General features: G+C 35.3%; 1 protein-coding gene across 10 annotated transcripts in view; it reads right to left on the bottom strand.

The window, feature by feature from the left end:
* Window positions 1–416: 416 nt before the first annotated feature.
* Window positions 417–20,129, bottom strand: part of LOC141396363 (coiled-coil domain-containing protein CG32809) — a 117,755-nt gene continuing 98,042 nt past the window's right edge. For 9 of the 10 annotated variants that reach the window (XM_073971764.1, XM_073971763.1, XM_073971760.1 and 6 more), the window contains 2 exons: window positions 1,675–1,797; window positions 417–1,608 (listed from right to left, as the gene is read on the bottom strand). In XM_073971764.1, the coding sequence (XP_073827865.1) occupies window positions 601–1,608; window positions 1,675–1,797 (1,131 nt within the window). In that variant the 3' untranslated portion in view covers window positions 417–600. Of the gene's footprint in view, window positions 1,609–1,674; window positions 1,798–18,869; window positions 18,914–20,129 lie in introns of all 10 variants that reach the window. The other variant, XM_073971765.1, reaches the window with a different exon arrangement.

The raw sequence follows: 20,129 nt of genomic DNA, 5'->3' as shown, positions 1-20,129 counted from the left end.
TTTTTCTTTTGTTGGTTGTTCAAAAAACTTGAGTGCACAATATGTTAACTTTCATATATGTATCCATTTCTTTATATAAAATTTGATTTTTATCAAAATGTTTAATTAAACATAATCAGAAATTTAATTAACACTTTTCATTTAAAACACACACGCACATTTATATTTTTCAAACTTCCCGAAGTTGCCATTCATTTTAAATTATTTTCCAAAAATTTAAAAATTAAAAAATTTTAAAATATAGTTTTTTAAATATTTTTATATTAAATATTTTATTAAATGTGCACCTATATATTATTAAATTTTTCAAAATAAATTTAACAAAAAATTTTTAAATTATTTATAACAATTATTTTTTTTAAGTTTTTAATCTTTGCTAAGAAAGTCCGTTGTCGTTTTGTTTTAATTTCCTCTTGTTTTTGGGGGGAGTTCAGTTTGGGTTTAGTTTTTTTGATAGGGGAGTGTTTAACATTTCGATTCCCTTGTCAATTCGTTCGATTTCGTTTATACGTTCTTGTTTTTATTTATTTAATTTATTTTTTTTTTGCTTCTCATTCAGATATCTATGGCGGTTTCATTCCAGGTTAATTTTGCTTTATGTTAAAGGATTTCCGTTTCATAGACCTGTTTGGTGGTGGTTGTGCTAGTGGAGCCACTGCTGCTGCTGCTTGTATTAGTTATGGAGTTATTGACCGTACCACCATTAGTTGAATTTGCTCTATTTAAAACCTTTTTATCATTGGCCACCACTAATGGAGTGGGACCATTACCGGGAACAGTCGTAGTTGCTGCACCCGTAGAACTATTGCCATTGTCACTACCCGCTGGCGTTAAAGTTAAACTTATTTTCTGTTGTATATTCGATTCACTGCCCATTTTTTGCAACGGTACTGGCCCAGTTGCTGCTACTCCTGCAGCTGCTGCTGTGGCTATATCAACCGAGGGCATTTTGCTCATTTGTTGCAAACGTTGATATTGTTCCTGTAAGACCTTTTGTTTTTTGAGTAACTCTTGGTGGCGCATTTCCAAGGCTACTTGGCGTTGCATGCTATCGTTACCAGATTCGTTGCCGCTTGATGTTTCGCCGCCACTGTCCACGCCGGCAGTGGAGGCAACCGAGCCAGTGGCATTTGTGTCCTTACTCTCCGTTTCATTGACCGTTGGCATAATTTGTGGTACATTTGGACTTGTGGGACTGGCTAAGGGACTACGCGAACTTGTGCGCGGTGGTGGTGGTGGCGGTATACGTTTTCCCACTTTCATAATCAACTCAGCATTACGTTCGGGTACCGGTGGCTTAGCCACAACTGTACGCATAATGGGTATGGGTATAATATCACCCTCACATTGGGTGGGCATAGAATGCAAACGCCTTAGGCTGGAGACATTTGAGGCTGTTATAAGGGGAACTGCAATGGGTTTGTTGGCGGTGGCGACGGCGTTGGGTGATGAGTTGACGGCGGCCACATTATTGCCGGTTAATTCGTTAATGCAATTGGCCATGTTTGCTTCGTTTTGATTATACAAATGTGCCTGGGAAATTTGTGTGGTAACAGTGCTTTGTACCAGAGGGGTACTGTCATCAGAAGTGGAATCATCGGGTCGGTTCTGTAAATAAAATTCAGTCATACATTAATATCAATTTCATTTGACGCAAACTTCTTTCGCATTTACCTCATTATTGGCTATTAGAGGCTTTGAAAAGGTTTTCAATTCATCTAACAAAGCATCGAGTGCGTTTTCTGGTGGGGCTCCCCCGCCGACAGCGAACGTCCCCATCCTGGGTTGTGGGATTGGCTAATGGAATAAATTTGTTAACAATTAACTACAAAATAGGGAGTGGTTTCGTGTAGAATTATCCATCAAAGAAGATTTGAAACATAAAAATAAAATTGTGTTGAATAAATATTTTATTATTTGCAAGATTTTTTCGAAAAAAAAGAGAAAAAGAGGTGTAATTTTTCGGTGAGAGAGAGTGAACAAAATTGAAAGTAAAGACGACCGTAATGAATTAGAGTAGATATGTATATTCTGAATTATTTGTACTGCACAAATAAATTTTTTTATGATTTCGAGAGTGATCGTTTTGCTAGAGTATTACATGAAACATTGACAAATTTTCCAAAACAAAGACGTTTCCAGCAAAAATGAATATAACATTTTAAGACAACCATAGTTAAGACAACTTTTTAAATTACTTTGAAACAAGTGAGCCAAGGCTATAGTCGGGTCGGGGCCGACTATGTAATACCCTACACCACTACCCCCGTTCATAAGCTTTTGACTAATAAAATTCAAAATATTAGAATTGGGATAGCTTAGCGCCTTTGCTCTGAATGTCTTCATTAACACAGGTCAATTTTTTTGAAACGCATTTAAGTGCAACGACAGCACAACCCAAATAAAAAATGGAAAAGTGGGATGTATGCCAACCATCAATAGGCTTCTTTCTCTGTTAGACCCCCATCAACCCCCAAAATTTCGTGAGGATCCGATAAAATTTTCGTAGTGTGATTGCACAAAAATGGAAAAAGGGATGCGTTACCGACTATTACGATATCTCTGTTGTTTGACCACCTATGACAACCTACTTCACATCGTTGTAAAGGTGATATTTTCTACTTTTCTTGCCAGGTATTGCTTTCGATATACCTCCTACAGAAGGGAGATATTCGCTTTGAAATAAAACGTTGACTTTTTCTCCAAATAAGTTTTATCCCATTCCGACCCCTGAATATTATCCGACCATCACCAAAATCAATAGGCTTTTTTCTCTGTAGGATCCCCATTAACCCTCAAAATTTCGTGACGATCCGATCAAAATTGCGACCTGTAGCGTGATTTCCAAAAAATTGGAAAAATGGGATGTATTACGTACTATTGCGAAATCTCCGTTATTTGGTCACCTACGCCGACCTAGTTTACATCGTTGTAAAGATGGGATCTTCTACTTTCATAGCCAGGCTTTGCTTTTGGAAAGTCCCCAACCAAAGCTGTGATAATCGTCATTATAATTAAAATCGCAAAAATGAAAAGTTGGGTTTTATTTGCGACTATTGTGATATCTTCGTTGTTTGATCATCTACGAGAATCTACTTTACATCATTAGAAAGGTGATATTTTCTTCTTTTATCGTCAGGTTTTGCTTTTGGTATACCCCATATAGAAGCTGAGATATTCGCTTTGGAAAAAAACGTTGTCTTTTTATCCACATACGTTTTTTGCCCATTCCGACCCCTAAATATTATCCGACCATCACCAAAATCAATAGGCTTCTTCCCCTCCGGGACCCCCATCAACATCCAAAATTTCGTGACGATCCGATCAAAATTGCGACCTGTAGCGACCATTATTTCGATGCGTTACAAACTTTTTGTCCAAAACCAACTTATAATACCCTCCCCATATAGTGGTGTAGGGTATAATTACGCACAATCCGCCTCATCATATTATTCTTATTAAAAAATACTATTTCTGAACTAATTCAAAACCAAAATTCAATCAAACAGCATCCTTGAATATTTTTGATTTGATATCAAACTCATATTGAGAACTATTTTAGGGCTGAAATCCAGCAAATATTGGTTGATATGTCACAGAAATCGTAAGAAATAGGCCAAAAGATCCTCCCCATTTTAAAGTCGATTTAATTCAAATCGTGATTTTTGAAGCACTATTTCGTGGAATTGGGTACCACCAGCACAAAACCCTCCGCTTTTTTGAGAATTCTTCAGTCCTGTTTCATGTAAATCTTCTCTACAAGTCGTATCGTTAGTCACGCCGTTTGGACTCAGCGATAGAAAGGAGGTACAATATGATTGACATAAAACAAGGAATAGCACGACATAAAAGACAGGACATAAAAGAAGTTTCTATTGTCCCTTAAGGGGTGTTCGTAAGAAATAGTTTTTTTTTCTTTGTAATAAGGAAACATAATTTTATTTCAATCATTGAGACAATTGACTATATAGAATCGCGTTGGGCTCCTTTTTCGTTTTTTAGTTTTTTTTTCTGTATAATAAATAATTGTATTTCACTTCGATATCACTGCGGCATCTAACATTGTTTAGCATTACCACTTGGATTTACTTGGATTAAGAATTGACATTTTATGGTAGAATATGGAAAGCCAGTTGTTGTTTAACATCTACCACGTTTCATTAGTCTACTATCTCCCTATATCCCCATATCTGCCTATCTTAAAAAAAACTAATAACAGATCTGACACCAAAGACCTCGTAAGGGTCTTCAATGGAACAAACGATTTTCTACGTTAATGTCGTCGAAGAGACATTCTTCCAGACCAATTTTCGAATATTTATGAAACATGTGGTCAACTATGGCGGATTTGTGAGAATGGCAATACTTAAATTTGTACTGTAAGTATAGTTACAAATGAAGCTTGGTCTCAAATACCAACTATTTTCAATGACATTTCTAATCTATCGATCCTAGTAATATGGCTAACACGTGATATTTGCTTATTGAAAATGTTCGAAGCTCAAAAGAGATCTAAGAAAATCAAAAAGTCATTTAAAGCAGGTTTAAAAAACGGTTTTGTTGGAATATTTCTTGATTTTATCTGAAGGTTCTTGGTAGCTTTTCCACGTTGAGAATTTGTTGTAGGATTTATCAGAATGTTCCATTTTACTAAACTTAGCCAAAAAACTGCGCAATATTTGCATGGGTAGTACAATTTATCAATTTTATTTGATTCAAATCTATTCTGATGATCGCAAAAATTGGACACGTTTTGTACATTTGTTTATTATAATTTTCCGAAAATATGGCAACACCGTTAAGTTTTTTCTTGTGAATGTTGGCATAGTATAGGACTCTCAAAAACTAAATAGTATCGATCTGTAATACGAACACATCAGAAGATACCTTAACATATTAAAAGAAAAAATTTCAAACCTATTCAGATGATCGGGAGTGTATATACCGTGATATCCCAAGATCTAACATCGCTTATCTACCAGACACAATTTTCAAAAACTAATTTCTGCACCTTTCGTCGATACTTTTAATATAGTTTATCAAAATTTTAGAGGTTTAAATACTAAATTATCATCTTGAAGCAATGATTGATTCATTGTATTTTAAAGTAAACTGACAGAATGCAACCATGTAAATAATTTATTCTACTACTCTTGTAAAACAACTCATTAATGTACCATTTTATGCAACTGTGAACTATTACTAATATATTTACGCCCTACTATTTCTTCTCATGATTGGTACTTAAGCTAGAACAAAATTCAATAAAATCGCTCAGTTTGTGATCTACATTCTAACGCGTTACATAACCATCAGATAAGATCACAAGGGGTGATCTCCATTCTAATACGTTATGGTAACTATCAGATAAGATCACATTGAGACAATTTGTCCGTCAGGCAGTATACAACAATCCTCACTTGTGTTTTCCTGAACAATCTAAACCAGATAGTTATAATGGCGCCCAACTCGTGGCCATGTATCACGACCACACCAACCATAATCTGTGAGTAATAGCCGAGGACAACAACAACAAAATCAATAGCACACCGTAATTCTTGGAACGATCAGTTGCCGCATTCGTATCCAAAGATGACCCACAAGAAGAAAATGCCTGTTGGAAAAGTAGCTTGATGAATCAATAACTATGTACGTGTACGATGTATGAGTTTTACTCCAGGGTGAAGTAAACATACATCCACCTCTGTTGTCAGTTATTCATCTTTACTCCTGCAAAATGAACCGCGAACCATGTTGAGAAAAAGAAGGTTGATGAATCACCAACAATGTACGTGTACGATGCAGTTTTACTCCAGGGGGAGGCAAAATACATCCACCTCTACCGTTAGTTAGTCACCTTTACTCCAGGGGGAGGTTCCTCAGAAAGTCTTCAACGCCATCTATATGCAATTACTACAGCCTTCAAAGATGTATAACATAACAAGATAAGACATTTCCATTGCTACTATACATCGGCAGATGGCGCTGGTGGTCTAACATAATGTGATGTTACAATATGGTGGCATGAATTATGTTATATTTAACATAGTTCACATTGGTGTACGCTTTTGTTTCTGTTAATTGTCTGTTATACATAAACGACCTCTATGCTTGAAAATGAAAATTTAAAAAAATTTGCATGATGTCCAATCTTTACCATTGTATGTCTTTGCAGCCTTATTGCCACAATAGCAGTTTCAAGATCCGATTGTTCCTGATTCAGTCCATCCTAAGCAGAAGCAACAATCCTGATGCAGGTTACAATACAAGTTCAACAATCCGTAATTTCTGATGCTTCATTGGGACGCTTTCAGCATCAGAGGGGGAGACTGAAGCAATCCATATTTCAATAATTACACTTTAATGCCCTCTACATTTCAATAGTAACAATTTTCATAGTTTTGTGCCTTTGTCATTGTGAGTTTGTAAATATTCCAATTTCCCATTGTGATTGATTCATTGTATTTTAAAGTTAACTGACAGAATGCAACCATGTAAATAATTTATTTTACTACTCTTGTAAAACAACTCATTAATGTACCATTTTATGCAACTGTGAACTATTACTAATATATTTACGCCCTACTATTTCTTCTCACGATTGGTACTTAAGCTAGAACAAAATTCAATAAAATCGCTCAGTTTGTGATCTACATTCTAACGCGTTACATAACCATCAGATAAGATCACAAGGGGTGATCTCCATTCTAACACGTTATGGTAACTATCAGATAAGATCACATTGAGACAATTTGTCCGTCCGGCAGTATACACCAATCCTCACTTGTGTTATAATCACTTTTTATTAACGGTTACGATTTTAATCAGGACGTTCTTGTTTTTACTGAAACATGGCATGGAGAATAGACAAATCTCCGTAGGGTACTTCTAGAGCAAACAACTTCTAATGGGCATTTTCTGAAAGAACGTATTGAGACTACAAAAAGCCTTGTTGGGTTTCGTGTTGTTAGATCGGGTTTGGATTTTACAGCCTCATTTTAACCGGGCTAAAACTACACTTTTTTCCACTTATTGGGGATTTATCTCAAAAACTAATGATAAGCAATAAGCTAATAAGCAATATTGTAGTCCTAAAGTAGTAGAACTTACGAGTCAAACAGAAGAACTAGGAAAAACTGCACCTAGCGCATCAAAATCGATCAAATATATGAAAGTTTACATAATTTCTGGAATTATGGTCAGTAGCAGATAAGCTATTGAGAGTTAAAGCAAGTAATCTTTCGCAAAAATTTCCAAATAATGTGCTCAGCAATTCGTCAGAACATTCTGAAATCCTGAAATACTTATTTAATTTTGTTTGGGCGGTATTTCATATCGTCTGTTCCGTCGGAAAAGGTCGTAAGTCCACTTTTTTGGGAAATCGCAACACGTGGTATCATACAAAGAAAATGGTAGTACGTCGCGTTTTTCTATACGTTTTGCCCTTGTCGGAAAAGGTCGTAAGTCCAAAAACGTACAAATTTGAGAACGAAAAGGTCGTAAGTCCGCAGGAAAATGTATACTTTAAAAGAATTCTACAGCTAATGCAGTTCAGATATAATGTTTAACGTCATCCATGGTTGATGTACAATGTAAAGAACTACGCTACACCTTTGGATGATAATCGGATGATATTTGGCGAAGCCTGTGGACCAAACTTTTGAACAAAAATGTGATAAGTTTTATATTACAACGAAAATTTACATTTGAAATCTATTTTCCTCATGTATTGAACAATTTGTAAAAAAAATCAAAATTGTTACTGTTTTTTCCGTCGTATATATTACTACTTTATCAACTGGTAATTTGTGGTTTCTCTAGGGACATTTATTCACATAACGAGATTCAAAAAATATAAAGCCTTTTTTCATCTCGGTTGTTCCTTGTACATTTTCCGAAATTTTCAAAAAAAAAAAAATAATAATGGTTCAGCCGTTTTTGAGTCTATGCGGAACATACACACATTGTCTTATATATATACGATTTCACACAAAGTTTTGGTCCATTAAACCCGCTAATAATTTGCCTTAAACTCAAATCATTTTTAAAATTTCGCTCCGATCGGAATATTACTGCGATCTACAGGACAGCTACAAAGTCGAGTAAAAATTGTGGGTTTGGTCCATTTCACACCTTTCGATCATGACCAACATCTTATGGGATCACTTCTGGTCGGAACCCGACCTCTCCACAAAATTTCGTGACGTTCGGTGCATAATTGAGGCCTGGAAATTTATTACAATTGTTAATGTATGGACGGACACACATAGCTAAATCGCTTTATCTCGTCAAGATATGAAAAAATGGCAAGGGGAGGAGGTCTACGACGAATACTTCGCGATTTTACATGAATATTGGACAAAACAAACTTATAATACCCTTTCCGCATTGTTTTGTAAAGTATAAATATTTTATTTTAAAAACGTCCGTAAATTGTAGGAAAAGGTCGTAAGTCCCTACATAAATACAAAACTGTACAAGGAAAAGGTCGTAAGTCCAAAGACATCCAATTATCTCCCAAACGCGACGGGATTTTATCAAAAAAAGTACAGGTATTGAAGCGGAATAAATAAGCGAAGGATACTGCCTTTACCACCAAAATAAAATCTTTAATACAGAAAGCGCTGGAATGTTTTTTCTTCCTTTTTGTTATTTTTCTCTTTCGAGACGAGCTGATTCATCAGAAGGTTTTTGTAAATGAAAAAACTGTCAGAGAAATTGTCATCACAAACCACTACACTACATGTTTCGCACTTTTGTGAGAAGCGCTCATCAGGTGTATTTTGTGCGGCAATATGACTATGTCTCTACCCTAAATTTTTCCTTCTATATATACTGAATTTATTGCAAATTTGCAATTAGGAATTCAATACACCGGATTTTTTAAGGCAGACGGCATTGCCAACTCTAACAATCTTATTCATTTACGAGTTTTTTTGCAGGGCGGACTTTATTTCCACACAGTTGCAATTATTTCCCACATGTAGTCACATTTAACTGTACTAGTTTTTTGGATGTGTTTATTTTTAGAACGCAACAACAACCATTTGGATGCAATTATTATGTTGGAACGTTTTGTTAAGCCAGGCTCGGCTTGCTTTACTTATGTTTACCTCCTGAAAAATTTATTGAAAGGAACTTACGACCTTTTCCGACGGAGCAGACGATATAATATTTTCTACTAAGCATATTTCAAACATACTTCACATGTACATTCATAAAATCCGCAGTAGAAGTTGTTTGAACACCATGAAATCGTTTCTCTTCTGTTGACTACAAAAGACCTCAATAAGTTTTCTGTTGTTGATAGAAGATCTTACAAAATGCCTCGAGATATTGCCTATGGAAGTCCTTACTAGGTTTTATCTTTATTATCTATTGAATATATTGAGTTGAGGGAGTTATTCTGTTGTCTACAGAATACCTCTAGAGGTCTTATATCGATTATAGGTCTTATTATCAACATATAGAAGACCTCAAGAGGTCGTCGTTCTGAAGAAAAAAAAAAAGACTACAAAAAGTCTTCTGTTGTTCATGGAAGTACACAAAAGGTTTTTTGTTGCCGAAAGAAGACCTCAAAAGTTGTTCTGTCTGTTTAAAACATGCCAAGAGAAGATAATCCTAAAGAATGTAGGTCCAGACTGTCCTATGAATAGATTACTAAATTCTATATCTTTAGAAATTAGAATTTCTTTAGATATGCCAAACTGGCTTAAGTGACTAAACCACTTAAAAATCCAAAATTACAATTATTTAGAAGGTATTGTTGTTAAGGAGGACTACTACAACGTTATCGGTTAAAGTTTTAGGAAGCAATACTGTTACGTGGGAATTTAAAAAAAAAATAACGCTCATTAAATGGAAAGGTCTATTATTTAGGGGGTATATTTAGTATAGATACGCCAAGAGTTCATTATTAACATCAAGGAAGGAAGCTAAAGGATGGGTATGAAACCCGTTGTCATATTAACAGAGAAATTTATATAATTTTTTCAAATTGACAAATAGGTGAGAAATGCGTTAACCGGTAAACATGAATGTATTCCGAATCGTTTGGCTATTCTGGCAACACCATCGCTAAACTTATCCAACACTTGCACCCACATCACTGTTGTTGCTACGCAATGCTAGATGGCATTGTATGTACATTAAGTTTGCCTAGACCTGATAATATATATGTTAGAAATCAATTCGTGCCACATGTCAAGACATTGTAGGCACTTATCAGACTGCAACGTATCGAAATATCTTATTTTTCTCTCCGAAAAGTTACACACAATTTTCCTTTAGGTGTAGTTGCTTTCAGATTTAAATTTTGAAGCATATTTAATATACATTTAAAATTTAAGTATGTTCAACATTCAATATAGAGTTTTATAGCACTAATTCAATCAATATACATACTACAAACGAAAGCATTAAACAAAGAAAAACAAGATCAAACAAATCACCAAAACAGGCCGACAATATATGTATGTACATCCAATATTCATCATCACATTTGAAATTATAGAATAAAAAAGCGTTTCTATGCAAAGTTTTACATGCGTACAAACAGGAAGAAAAGAAAAATACATAAAATATGTATAAAACAAAAATTATAATAAGCTACGACAAATAAAAGAAGTAGTTTACAATAGTTAAAAACTGAAGAAAAATACGTTTAGACTGTGAGGATATGAGGGATAGTTTGAGGTGATGTTGATGGATTAAGTGAAGGATTTTTTTCGGAAGGGGCGAAATCATTAAACACATTTGATGAAAACAAAAATTAATTTCCATCTTGTGTTAAATTTAGCTAGAACAATTACGAATCTTGTTTAATGATTTTTTATTTATTATTTTTAATAAAACATTTAATTTTTCTTGTTTCCTAAGAAAACTTCACCGACTAAAATAACATCAATGCTAAATATCACATTGAATTATGTATGCCAATTGTCCATTCAGTTACATTCAACATATACAATTGTGTTTTTACTGTTTTTATTAATGAAAATAAATATGAAATGATGTATAATTTATAACGGATTACTATCGTTAATGTGATAATGATACGACACAGTACTACGGTAAATAACTCCATAATAAATGTGATTAGTTATGTCGTAACGTGAGTCAAATATGAAATGCCAGTGAAGTGGTTATGTACGTGGAGTAACTGGTTAAACTATCTACAAGTTCGCTGCTCGTTTCCAAAATTTAAAAGAAATCTTATCAGTTTTCTAATATGCAGCCTATTTTCAAAATGGGAAAATTTAAATCAATTCAATAAGCTACAACAAATAATTATAACAATATACCATGTTAAGGGAAATTGTAGAAATGAAGAAATTAATACCATACTAGAACTATAAAATCACTAACCTAACCTAAAAGCGTCCAAGCTGGATAGATATGCGCATTATCTTCTCCGTGAACATCAATAATGTCGCTAACAGTTTGAGATGAATATTACGGTGAGGGGTATTTTGCCACTGTTGAACATTTGATGATTACTAGCTTGGGCATCGAACCCGGCATACAGTGTACAACTAAAGTGAGCTAGTCATCGCACCATGGTTACATCCATATTCTAAAGTATATGGCGTAGAAAATCGAGTGGTCTTCAGCCGAAAGAAAACCTTAAGCCTTATATGATCTAAAGATGGCTTTGGTTGTCTATAGCAAACTTTCGGTTTCGGTTATCTATAGAAAACCTACAGAGACCTTTTGGAGGCCTATTGTCTATGAAATATAGAAAGGGGCCTTCTGTTGTCTATAGACGATTTCAAGAGATATTATGTTGTCTATAGATGACCTCAAGAGGTCTTCTATTGTCTATGGAAGACCTTAAGAGGTCTTCTATGGTCTATAGAATTCATCAAGAGATATTCTGTTGCCTATGGAACCCTCAACAGACCTTGTATTGTTTATAAAAAGCCTTTATAAGTTCTACTGTACCCTACGAAAGATCTCAAGAGCTCTTATGCTAGCTAAAAAATGCCAAAAGAGGTATTATCTGAATAGGTTTTATTTTGTCTAAAGGAGGCTCAAAAAGTCATCTGTTGTGTAAAGAAGACTTCAAAAGATCTTTTGTTGTCTATAGAAGAACTCAAGAGTCCTTTTATTGTTTGTGAAAGACCTCATAAGGTTTTCTGTTGGCTACAGAACACCTAAGGTGGTCTTCTGTTGACTATTTTTTCCAAAAGACGTCTTTAGAAGAGCTAATGAGATCTTTTGTTGTCTATCGAAACACACAAGAGGTTATCCGCTGTCCATAATAGACTTCAAGAAACTTCTGTTGGCTATAGCAGACCTCAAGATGTCATCTGATATCTGTAATATGGAGCACATCAAGAGGTCTATAGAACACAAAAAGAGATTTTCTGTTGCCTATGGAAGACCTCAAGAGATATTGTTCATAAAAAGGCTTAATAAGTTCAGCTGTTATCCTTGAAAAATCCCAAGAGAAGAGGTATTCTCTTGGCTATAGAATACCTAAAAAGTCTTCTAAAGAAGACCTCAAAAGATCTTCTGTTTTCTATAGAATATCTGAATTGTCTATGTTGTGTACCGAAAACCTCAAGAGGTCTCTTGTCTGTTGAATACAAAAGAGATCTTTAGAAGACTTATCAGGGTATTTTGTTGTCTATACCAGTGGTACAATGGTATGCACGCCGGTGCCACCGTGATGCAATGGTATGCACGCCCGCCTTGCACGCAAAGGTCGGGGTTCGATTCCCCGGCCAAGCAACATCAAACATTTTACAACGGTGGCAAAATACCCCTCAGTAATGTTGGCGACCTTTCCTGAGTATTTCAGCCTAGAAAAACTTCTCCACAAGTGGTGTCTTAAGACACGCCGCTCGGACTCGGCGATAAACAGTAGGTCCCATCTCATTGATATGAGAGAAGTCTCCCCTGTCCCGTATGGGATGTTGTGGAACAATTTTTTTTTATACCAGAGATCAAGACGTCTTCTCTTGTCCATCGAAGGCCCATAGAGGTCACCTGCTGTCTACAAGGGAACTTTTGTTGGCTATAGAATACCTCAAGAGGTATTCTATTGTCTACAGAGGTCTTTTGTTCTCTATGGAAGAACTCACGTGGCCTTGCATTGTCTATAAAAACCCTTTATAAGTTTTTCGGCTGCCTATGAAAGGTCTTCTATTGTGTAAACAAGCCTCAACAGGCCTTCTATTGTCTATGAAAGACCTCAAGAGGTCTTTTGTTGTCTATGGAATACTAATGTGTAATTTACACGATATGTTTTTTACATATGAGTTGTCACTTTTTATATACAAAATGTATACGCTAAGTGACAACACATATGTAAAATTACATATCGTGTAAAACACCCATAAACAGGATAAGTTCGCCCTCCGTCCGAGTTCGCCTCCAGATAAATTACCGTGAAAAGGTCGGCTAAATGGTAGACCTGAACAAGGTTTCCGTAGGCGTCACGAGAGATTTGGATAAGTTTCCCTAACTGGAGGAGTGTACGAGGGAGAGATGACTCAGGAATTGCAGATACCTCAAGGAATTCGGACAATGACACGCGAAGGGGTGTTCCAAGAGTTACGAACACTTCAAGGAATCTGGGCAAGAGTACGCGAAGTTCCAAGAGTTGCGAACACTTCAAGGAATCTGGGCAAGAGTACGCGAAGTTCCAAGAGTTGTGGACACTTTAAGGAATCTGGGAAAGAGTACTCGACGGAGTTCCAAGAGTTACGAACACTTCAAGGAATCTGGGCAAGAGTACGCGAAAGAGTTCCAAGAGTTGCGAACACTTCAAAGAATATGGGCAAGAGTACGCGAAGGAGTTCCAAGAGTTGCGAACACTTCAAGGAATCTGGGCAAGAATACGCGAAGGACTTCCAAGAGTTACGAACACTTCAAGGAATCTTAGCAAGAGTACGCGAAGGACCTCCAAGAGTTACGAACACTTCAAGCAATCTGGACAAGAGCACGCGAAGGAGTTCCAAGAGTTGCGAACACTTCAAGGAATATGGGCAAGGGTACGCGAAGGAGTTCCAAGAGTTGCGAACACTTCAAGGAATCTGCAAAGAATTAAGTATCACCACTCTGACTCACCTGGTTATCTGTAGCTATTTCATTACACTTGGTTAAATTCGCGCACTTGTTACTTCGACTTCCTTTCAACACTGACTGATCCCATTTCAATTTCCTCTGGTCCTTTTATAGGAAAACAGTCGGTACCTATTACCCATTAAACAAATATAATTCAGGCATTTGTTGGTAGGGGTAACCGTGATGATAGGTGTCACATATTACCAATGATGATAGGTATCACCTATTACCAGACCGATCGTGGCCTTGAGTCGAACGGTCATTGAACTTAACGGTTAACACCTGAACTTCTTTAGTAAACAAATATGTGGGGTGGTTAAATCAGTTTGGAAATAACAAAGGGAGTAGGCGAAAACGAGCGTAGCGACTTTCGTCGTTACAACAGGTCTTTAGAAGACCTAAAGATATTCTGTTTTCTATAACACATATCAAGTGGGATTTTGTTGTCTACGGAAGGCCTCAATATGCCTTATATTGTCTATAAAAAGACTTTATAAGTTATTCTGTTGTCTATGAAATATCTCAAGGGTTGTTATGTTGGGTATAAAAAAAACTGAAAAGGTATTCTCTTGGCTATAGAAAAACTCAAGAGCTGTTCTATTTTCCAAAGAAAATCTCTGGCGGATCTAATGAGATCTTATATTGTCTATGAAAGACCTCTAGAGGTATTTTGGTGTCCTCAAAATGTGTTCTGTTGTCTATTGATTACAAAAGAGGTCTTTAGAAGACCTTAAGTCTGTAGTCTACCGAAGACCCGAAGAGGTCATTTACTGTCTATAAGAGACTTCAAGAGGTCTTATGTTGGTTACAGATGTTTTCTGTTGTCATTATTGAGGTCTTCTGGGGGTCTATATATCTCACAAAGTCTTCTGTTATATTGGGTCTACAAAACACAAAAATAATTTTGAGTGTTCTATAGAAGGCATCAAGAGTTTTCTAGCTGTGTATACTTTAAAATTGCTTCTGTAGTTCATGGAAGAGCTCAAAATATCTTATTTTCTTTGTAGACGACATCAAGAGTTCATTTGCTGCCTTTCGTATAGAAAATAAATGTTCTGTAGTGGGATTCTGTAACGCATTTTTGCTGTTATCGATAATTGTCGGTAAAATTAAAATGCTTATAATTTCGATTATTAACGAAATTTTTCGGTAAGTTAACGATGAATAAAAAGTAGTCGCTAGTCTCTACCGACACAAACAGTGATGCCTCATATTCTTTATGTTTTTAGTCATAATTTTGCGATTTAATTTTACCGATTTTTGTCGGTAACAGCAAAAATGAGTTACAGAATCCCACTACTGATGTCCCTGAAAGACATTAGAGGTAGTTGGTTGTGAATAAGAGACTTCAAGAGGTGTTTGGTTGTCGATACAAGTCTAGAGGTCAAAGTGTTTTTGTTGTTCATAGAACACTTCTAGGGGTCAACTGTTATGAAGATGCGTTCTATAGTCTATAGAAGACGTCAATATATATTCTAGTATCTACAGAAGACCTTAATAGATGTTCCATTGTCTATAGAAGGCCACAAAAGGCCTTTTATTGGCCTTATAGGCCTCCGGGCTTCTGTGTTCCATATAACGTCTCAGTATTTAATCTGTGATCTATAGGAGACTTCGGGATCTATTCTGTGGTCTATAGAAAACCTCAAGAGTTTGTTTTCTGTTTCACAAAAAATAATTCGGTACGCCTAAACTATAGTGGTCCGGCAATGATGTGTCATCTACTATAGCATAGAAATGTCGTTCAAAGACATAAAATATAACAAGATGGGACATTTCAATTGTTACTATACACCGGCAGATGGTGCTGGAGATCTAACATAATGTTAATTTACAATATGGTGACATGAATTTATGTTATACTTGTTTTGTTGCCGTCGTGTTCTGTTAGTTGTCTGTTGTACACAAACACCACCTATGGTTTAATAGTAAAATTGAACAGCATTATGTACTATGTCCTATCTTTACAGTTCTATGTCTTTGTTTTTGTTGGCTTCGTGTTCTGTTAGTTATCTGTTATACACAAACGTCATCTATGGTTTAATAGTAAAATTGAAATGCATTATGCATTTTGTCCAATCTTTACCAATCTCCAATCTCTGCGTCGTTTTTGTTCAGTAGAAGGTGCTGTTGCTAATTGTTGTTATTTCCCTTCGCATCCTTAAATGGAATCACTGGGATCGAAATTTAGACTATCAGAAATATGAACCCTATTTCCTTAGGGATTATAATTCTATCTTCGGAAGGTGGTCTTAAGGAACTAAGTTCATGACCCAGGATACACCGAAACGTGGAACGACCTATGTATCTTAACGATGAATGATCTATCTTATATATTAGGGCATGATAATAGCCCTTAGCTTTTTTGATGTATGCTTTTAGTTATTATACAAAAGCGAACTTAAACGTTGAGTATGAATTATGAGTGCAATATTGATTTGACCAGACTGACTTCACCTAGTGTCAAACATTGGAACATATGTTCTTTGGTGACTACCTTATCGACATAGACTGATCAAAGGTTTATGTCTATGATACAGATTGAATCACCCTGTGATAACACGAGCTCTTGTAGTGATCATTTCTGGAAATATTTGGTTTTGCATTGGACCTTATTTCTGCCCTACTAAAAAGCTCAACATTTTATTACTGCCTACATGAGCTTATACCTAATATGATAAATATAAGGTAGGTTAGGTTGAAAAGAGGGCTGATGCAAGATGACCGTGTGGACATACACTTAAGGCATAGGGAGGCCTGTTGTGCGCTCTAATTTGGGGTAAGGAGGAGGTTGTATATAAGATTATAAGAATTTATTTGTTAAATTCCTGATTATTTGTTGACGTCAGTCTAGGATTTCTGTCCTATTGACGTAGTCTCCTAAATGTTTGTATTTGATTGCCCTAATTTGGGTTTGAGAAAGCCTGGCAGTGACAGAGGTAGTGTTTCAACGTTTCGTTGTCCTCTCCGCATGCTCTGCATTCACTGTTTTCTGCACAACCTATTTGTGGAGGTACGCTTGTAGTCCCAGGTGTCCTGTAAGGATGCCCGTCAGTATACTGATATCTTTTGGTTTAGTAAAAGTAGTTCCTTTGTTTTGTCCTCGTCGGGGTTCCCCCATAGGATTTTTGTGTTTTTCCCTTCTCTTCACCTTTCCGGAGAGATATATGTTAATTTTTGCCCATGCCTTTAGCTCTAGCAGCGTCGCTTTGAGGGGTTGGACATTATCTAGACTTACTGTAGGTTGCTCTCTGTATTGTTTTGCCAAGAAGTTTGCTATTTCATTACCCCTAATCCCTATATGCCCTTGTATCCATATAATGTTTACCGTGCCATATTGGAAACCGTTGTTTATAGACATTATATATTCCAGGGGCTGGATTCTTGTTCTATGAAAAGTTGAAATGAAAAATATGTTCTTTATAATTTTTTTCATTTGACATTTTTTTCCTTTATAAAAGTTTTAATTTCACACTTTCATAGAAACAGAATTGAGTCCCAGGTCTTGGTTGTTGTAGCCTTAATGGCTACTTTGCTGTCCGTAAGGATGTTTGCAGTAGTAGACTTTGTGTGAGTGTCAAACCAGTTCAGACACTCTGTTATCGCTCGGAGATTTTTGGAGTGAGATTTTCGTTTCCGGCTCCATAATATAGAGACCCAGTCCGGTTCTCCCCTCTAGCACAGCCCCATCCGTAGACCCTCAGCTTCCAGCGGGAATCTGTGCTAGAGCTCCATGGATCCACATGTTTCTGTCTGGTATTAAAACTTCTCACAATGCTACTTCACTAGTTTCAGGTACACGGTCTGACACTATTTGGTTTATAGATTCAACCAAATAGTATCAGATAGTATATAAAGTATTATTAGTATTAAAAATTAGTGGTATCTTAAGTATTATTTTACGAAATTCAATGTATTAAATATATGAAATAACCTATCGTCGTTAAAAATTAATTTGGGTTAGTATGGGAATACGGAAATTAAACGGATACACAAATCCATATTAGGTCTAATTGTAGTAATTAGTGCGTGATCGTAACGTAGTAATGCTATGATGGCGTTCATGAGTGATTATGATGATGAGAGCAATTAATGAGTAATGATTCTAATGAGATCTAATGAATGAGAGTATTTTTCTTGATGGGAGAACAATGTAATAGCTTGCCAATAGGGTTTAAATGTTCCAATGATAAAAATGATTGACACAAAATATATTTATAAAATATTCCAATAAGTAATTAAATTGAAGCATGACAATAAGATAAAAAGCTTTTTGCACTTAAAACCATTGTAACAATGTTATAATTTTCGACAAAAAATGTGGTAAACCAAAATAAATGAAAGACACAAATGAAATAATAACTTCAAAGAAAACGATATGAAATAAAAAGGACAATTAACAAGCGTTTTATAAAAAAAGTAAATTAAGGAAAATATTTTTCAGTTGTTTTCTTTCTATATTTTTTAATATATTACATTATTGTAACATCAACCTAGATTTTTATTTATTATTTTTTAAAGTTTTTTGTTTTCTTTGTATAGCTTTAGATAGTTAATTATTTATATAGATTTTCTTTGTATGGTGATCTAAACGGTTAGTTAAATATTCTTTGAAGTTGATAGAATTCGGTTAAAGATTGATTGCTTGGTAGTTTAGAGAAAAAAAGTTAGGTGGTGTTAACAATCAAAGTCCAAAAAAGGTTGTTAAAAATATAACGCCAAAAAACTTAAAAATTATATTAAATCGTTTTTTAAGATTTTTTGTTTGTTTAGTTATTTAAAAAGGGGATCATTACTCAGTGATTGCCTCTTTGAAGTTTGAACTCCAGCGCCAGTTAAACTACGTATTACCAAAAAAAGAAGTTGAACGAAAAAAACGGAAAAAGCAAAGAAAGAAAGACGTTTGATTTTTATTTAGGTCAATTATAACACGCAATGCTGCAACAACATTTAAACTTTGTTGTAGTTAGAGAGTTTTGTTGTTGTTATTATTGTTGTAATGATGATAGGTCAAAGAGTCATAAAGAGATATAGTAGTAGTAGTTGGTTGTAGTAGTAGTAGAATGAGAAAGAGAGAAAAGAGAGGATACACTTTGATTGGTTTTTTATTTCTGTTGATTGATCGATTGATTGCTAATTTTTTAAGATAATTGATTTATTTTTTTTCAAATTAAGTCGGTCTGATTTATTGTTTTCTATAAAAATTAATTGATTACATGATTATCTAAATGTAAACCAAATTACTTTTCAAGGAAGGGGAGCCAAATTTAAACATTTCTGAGAATGCCATTTATAAGTTTCGATTCGATAAAAGAAATAGAATTTTCTCTAATTTTGAATGGTCTGTGGTCGTCAAAGAGGATATGATGAACATTTAGGAGTCGAAGAAAACTCGAGATCAGTTGTGAATCAAATTTAAATATAATATACAGTTTCATTGTACCTTCAAACAGGGATATAAACAATTGACCAATCAGCTGGTGGCTTAAGACAACTTCGACATAAAATTTAATCCCGAAGGAAGTGCAACAGCATAGAAACCGACAGCTGAATTGAGATATCACCACCTGCTGAAATATCTTAACATTTGCAAAGATACATAATGTAACAAGATGAGACATTCCCATTGCTACTATACATCGATAGATGGCGCTGGATTATGTTAAGTTACAATATTGTGACATGAAATTCTGTTATATTTTTCTTTATTGTCGTCTTCTGTTAATTGTCTGTTATACACAAACACCCTCTATGTTTTAATAGTAAAATTGAACTGCATTATGCTTCTTTTCCAATATTTACCATTGTATGTCTTTGGCACTTAATATCCGAAACATCCACCACTTCACAGTGACCTCCTATACGACGTTAGATGGCAGCAGCACCACACTCAGATCTTAAAATTGTAAAGGAACGTCCTAAATAGGTTTATCAAAATCACGTGATGTCAAAAGACTTAGTTATAGGAAAGCTACTGAATAAAACATGAAGGGCGTCACCATCGCAAGAATACGCAAGTTAAAGAGTTCTAGATATTGCAGAAGCGTCTCCTATGT

This window comes from Musca autumnalis, unplaced genomic scaffold (genome assembly GCF_047663935.1).
Source record: "Musca autumnalis isolate F117 unplaced genomic scaffold, ASM4766393v1 scaffold_3, whole genome shotgun sequence".
In the NCBI taxonomy this organism is placed as follows: domain Eukaryota; kingdom Metazoa; phylum Arthropoda; class Insecta; order Diptera; family Muscidae; genus Musca; species Musca autumnalis.
Note: the sequence above shows the minus strand (reverse complement) of the source record. Positions and strands in the feature narration are given on the sequence as shown.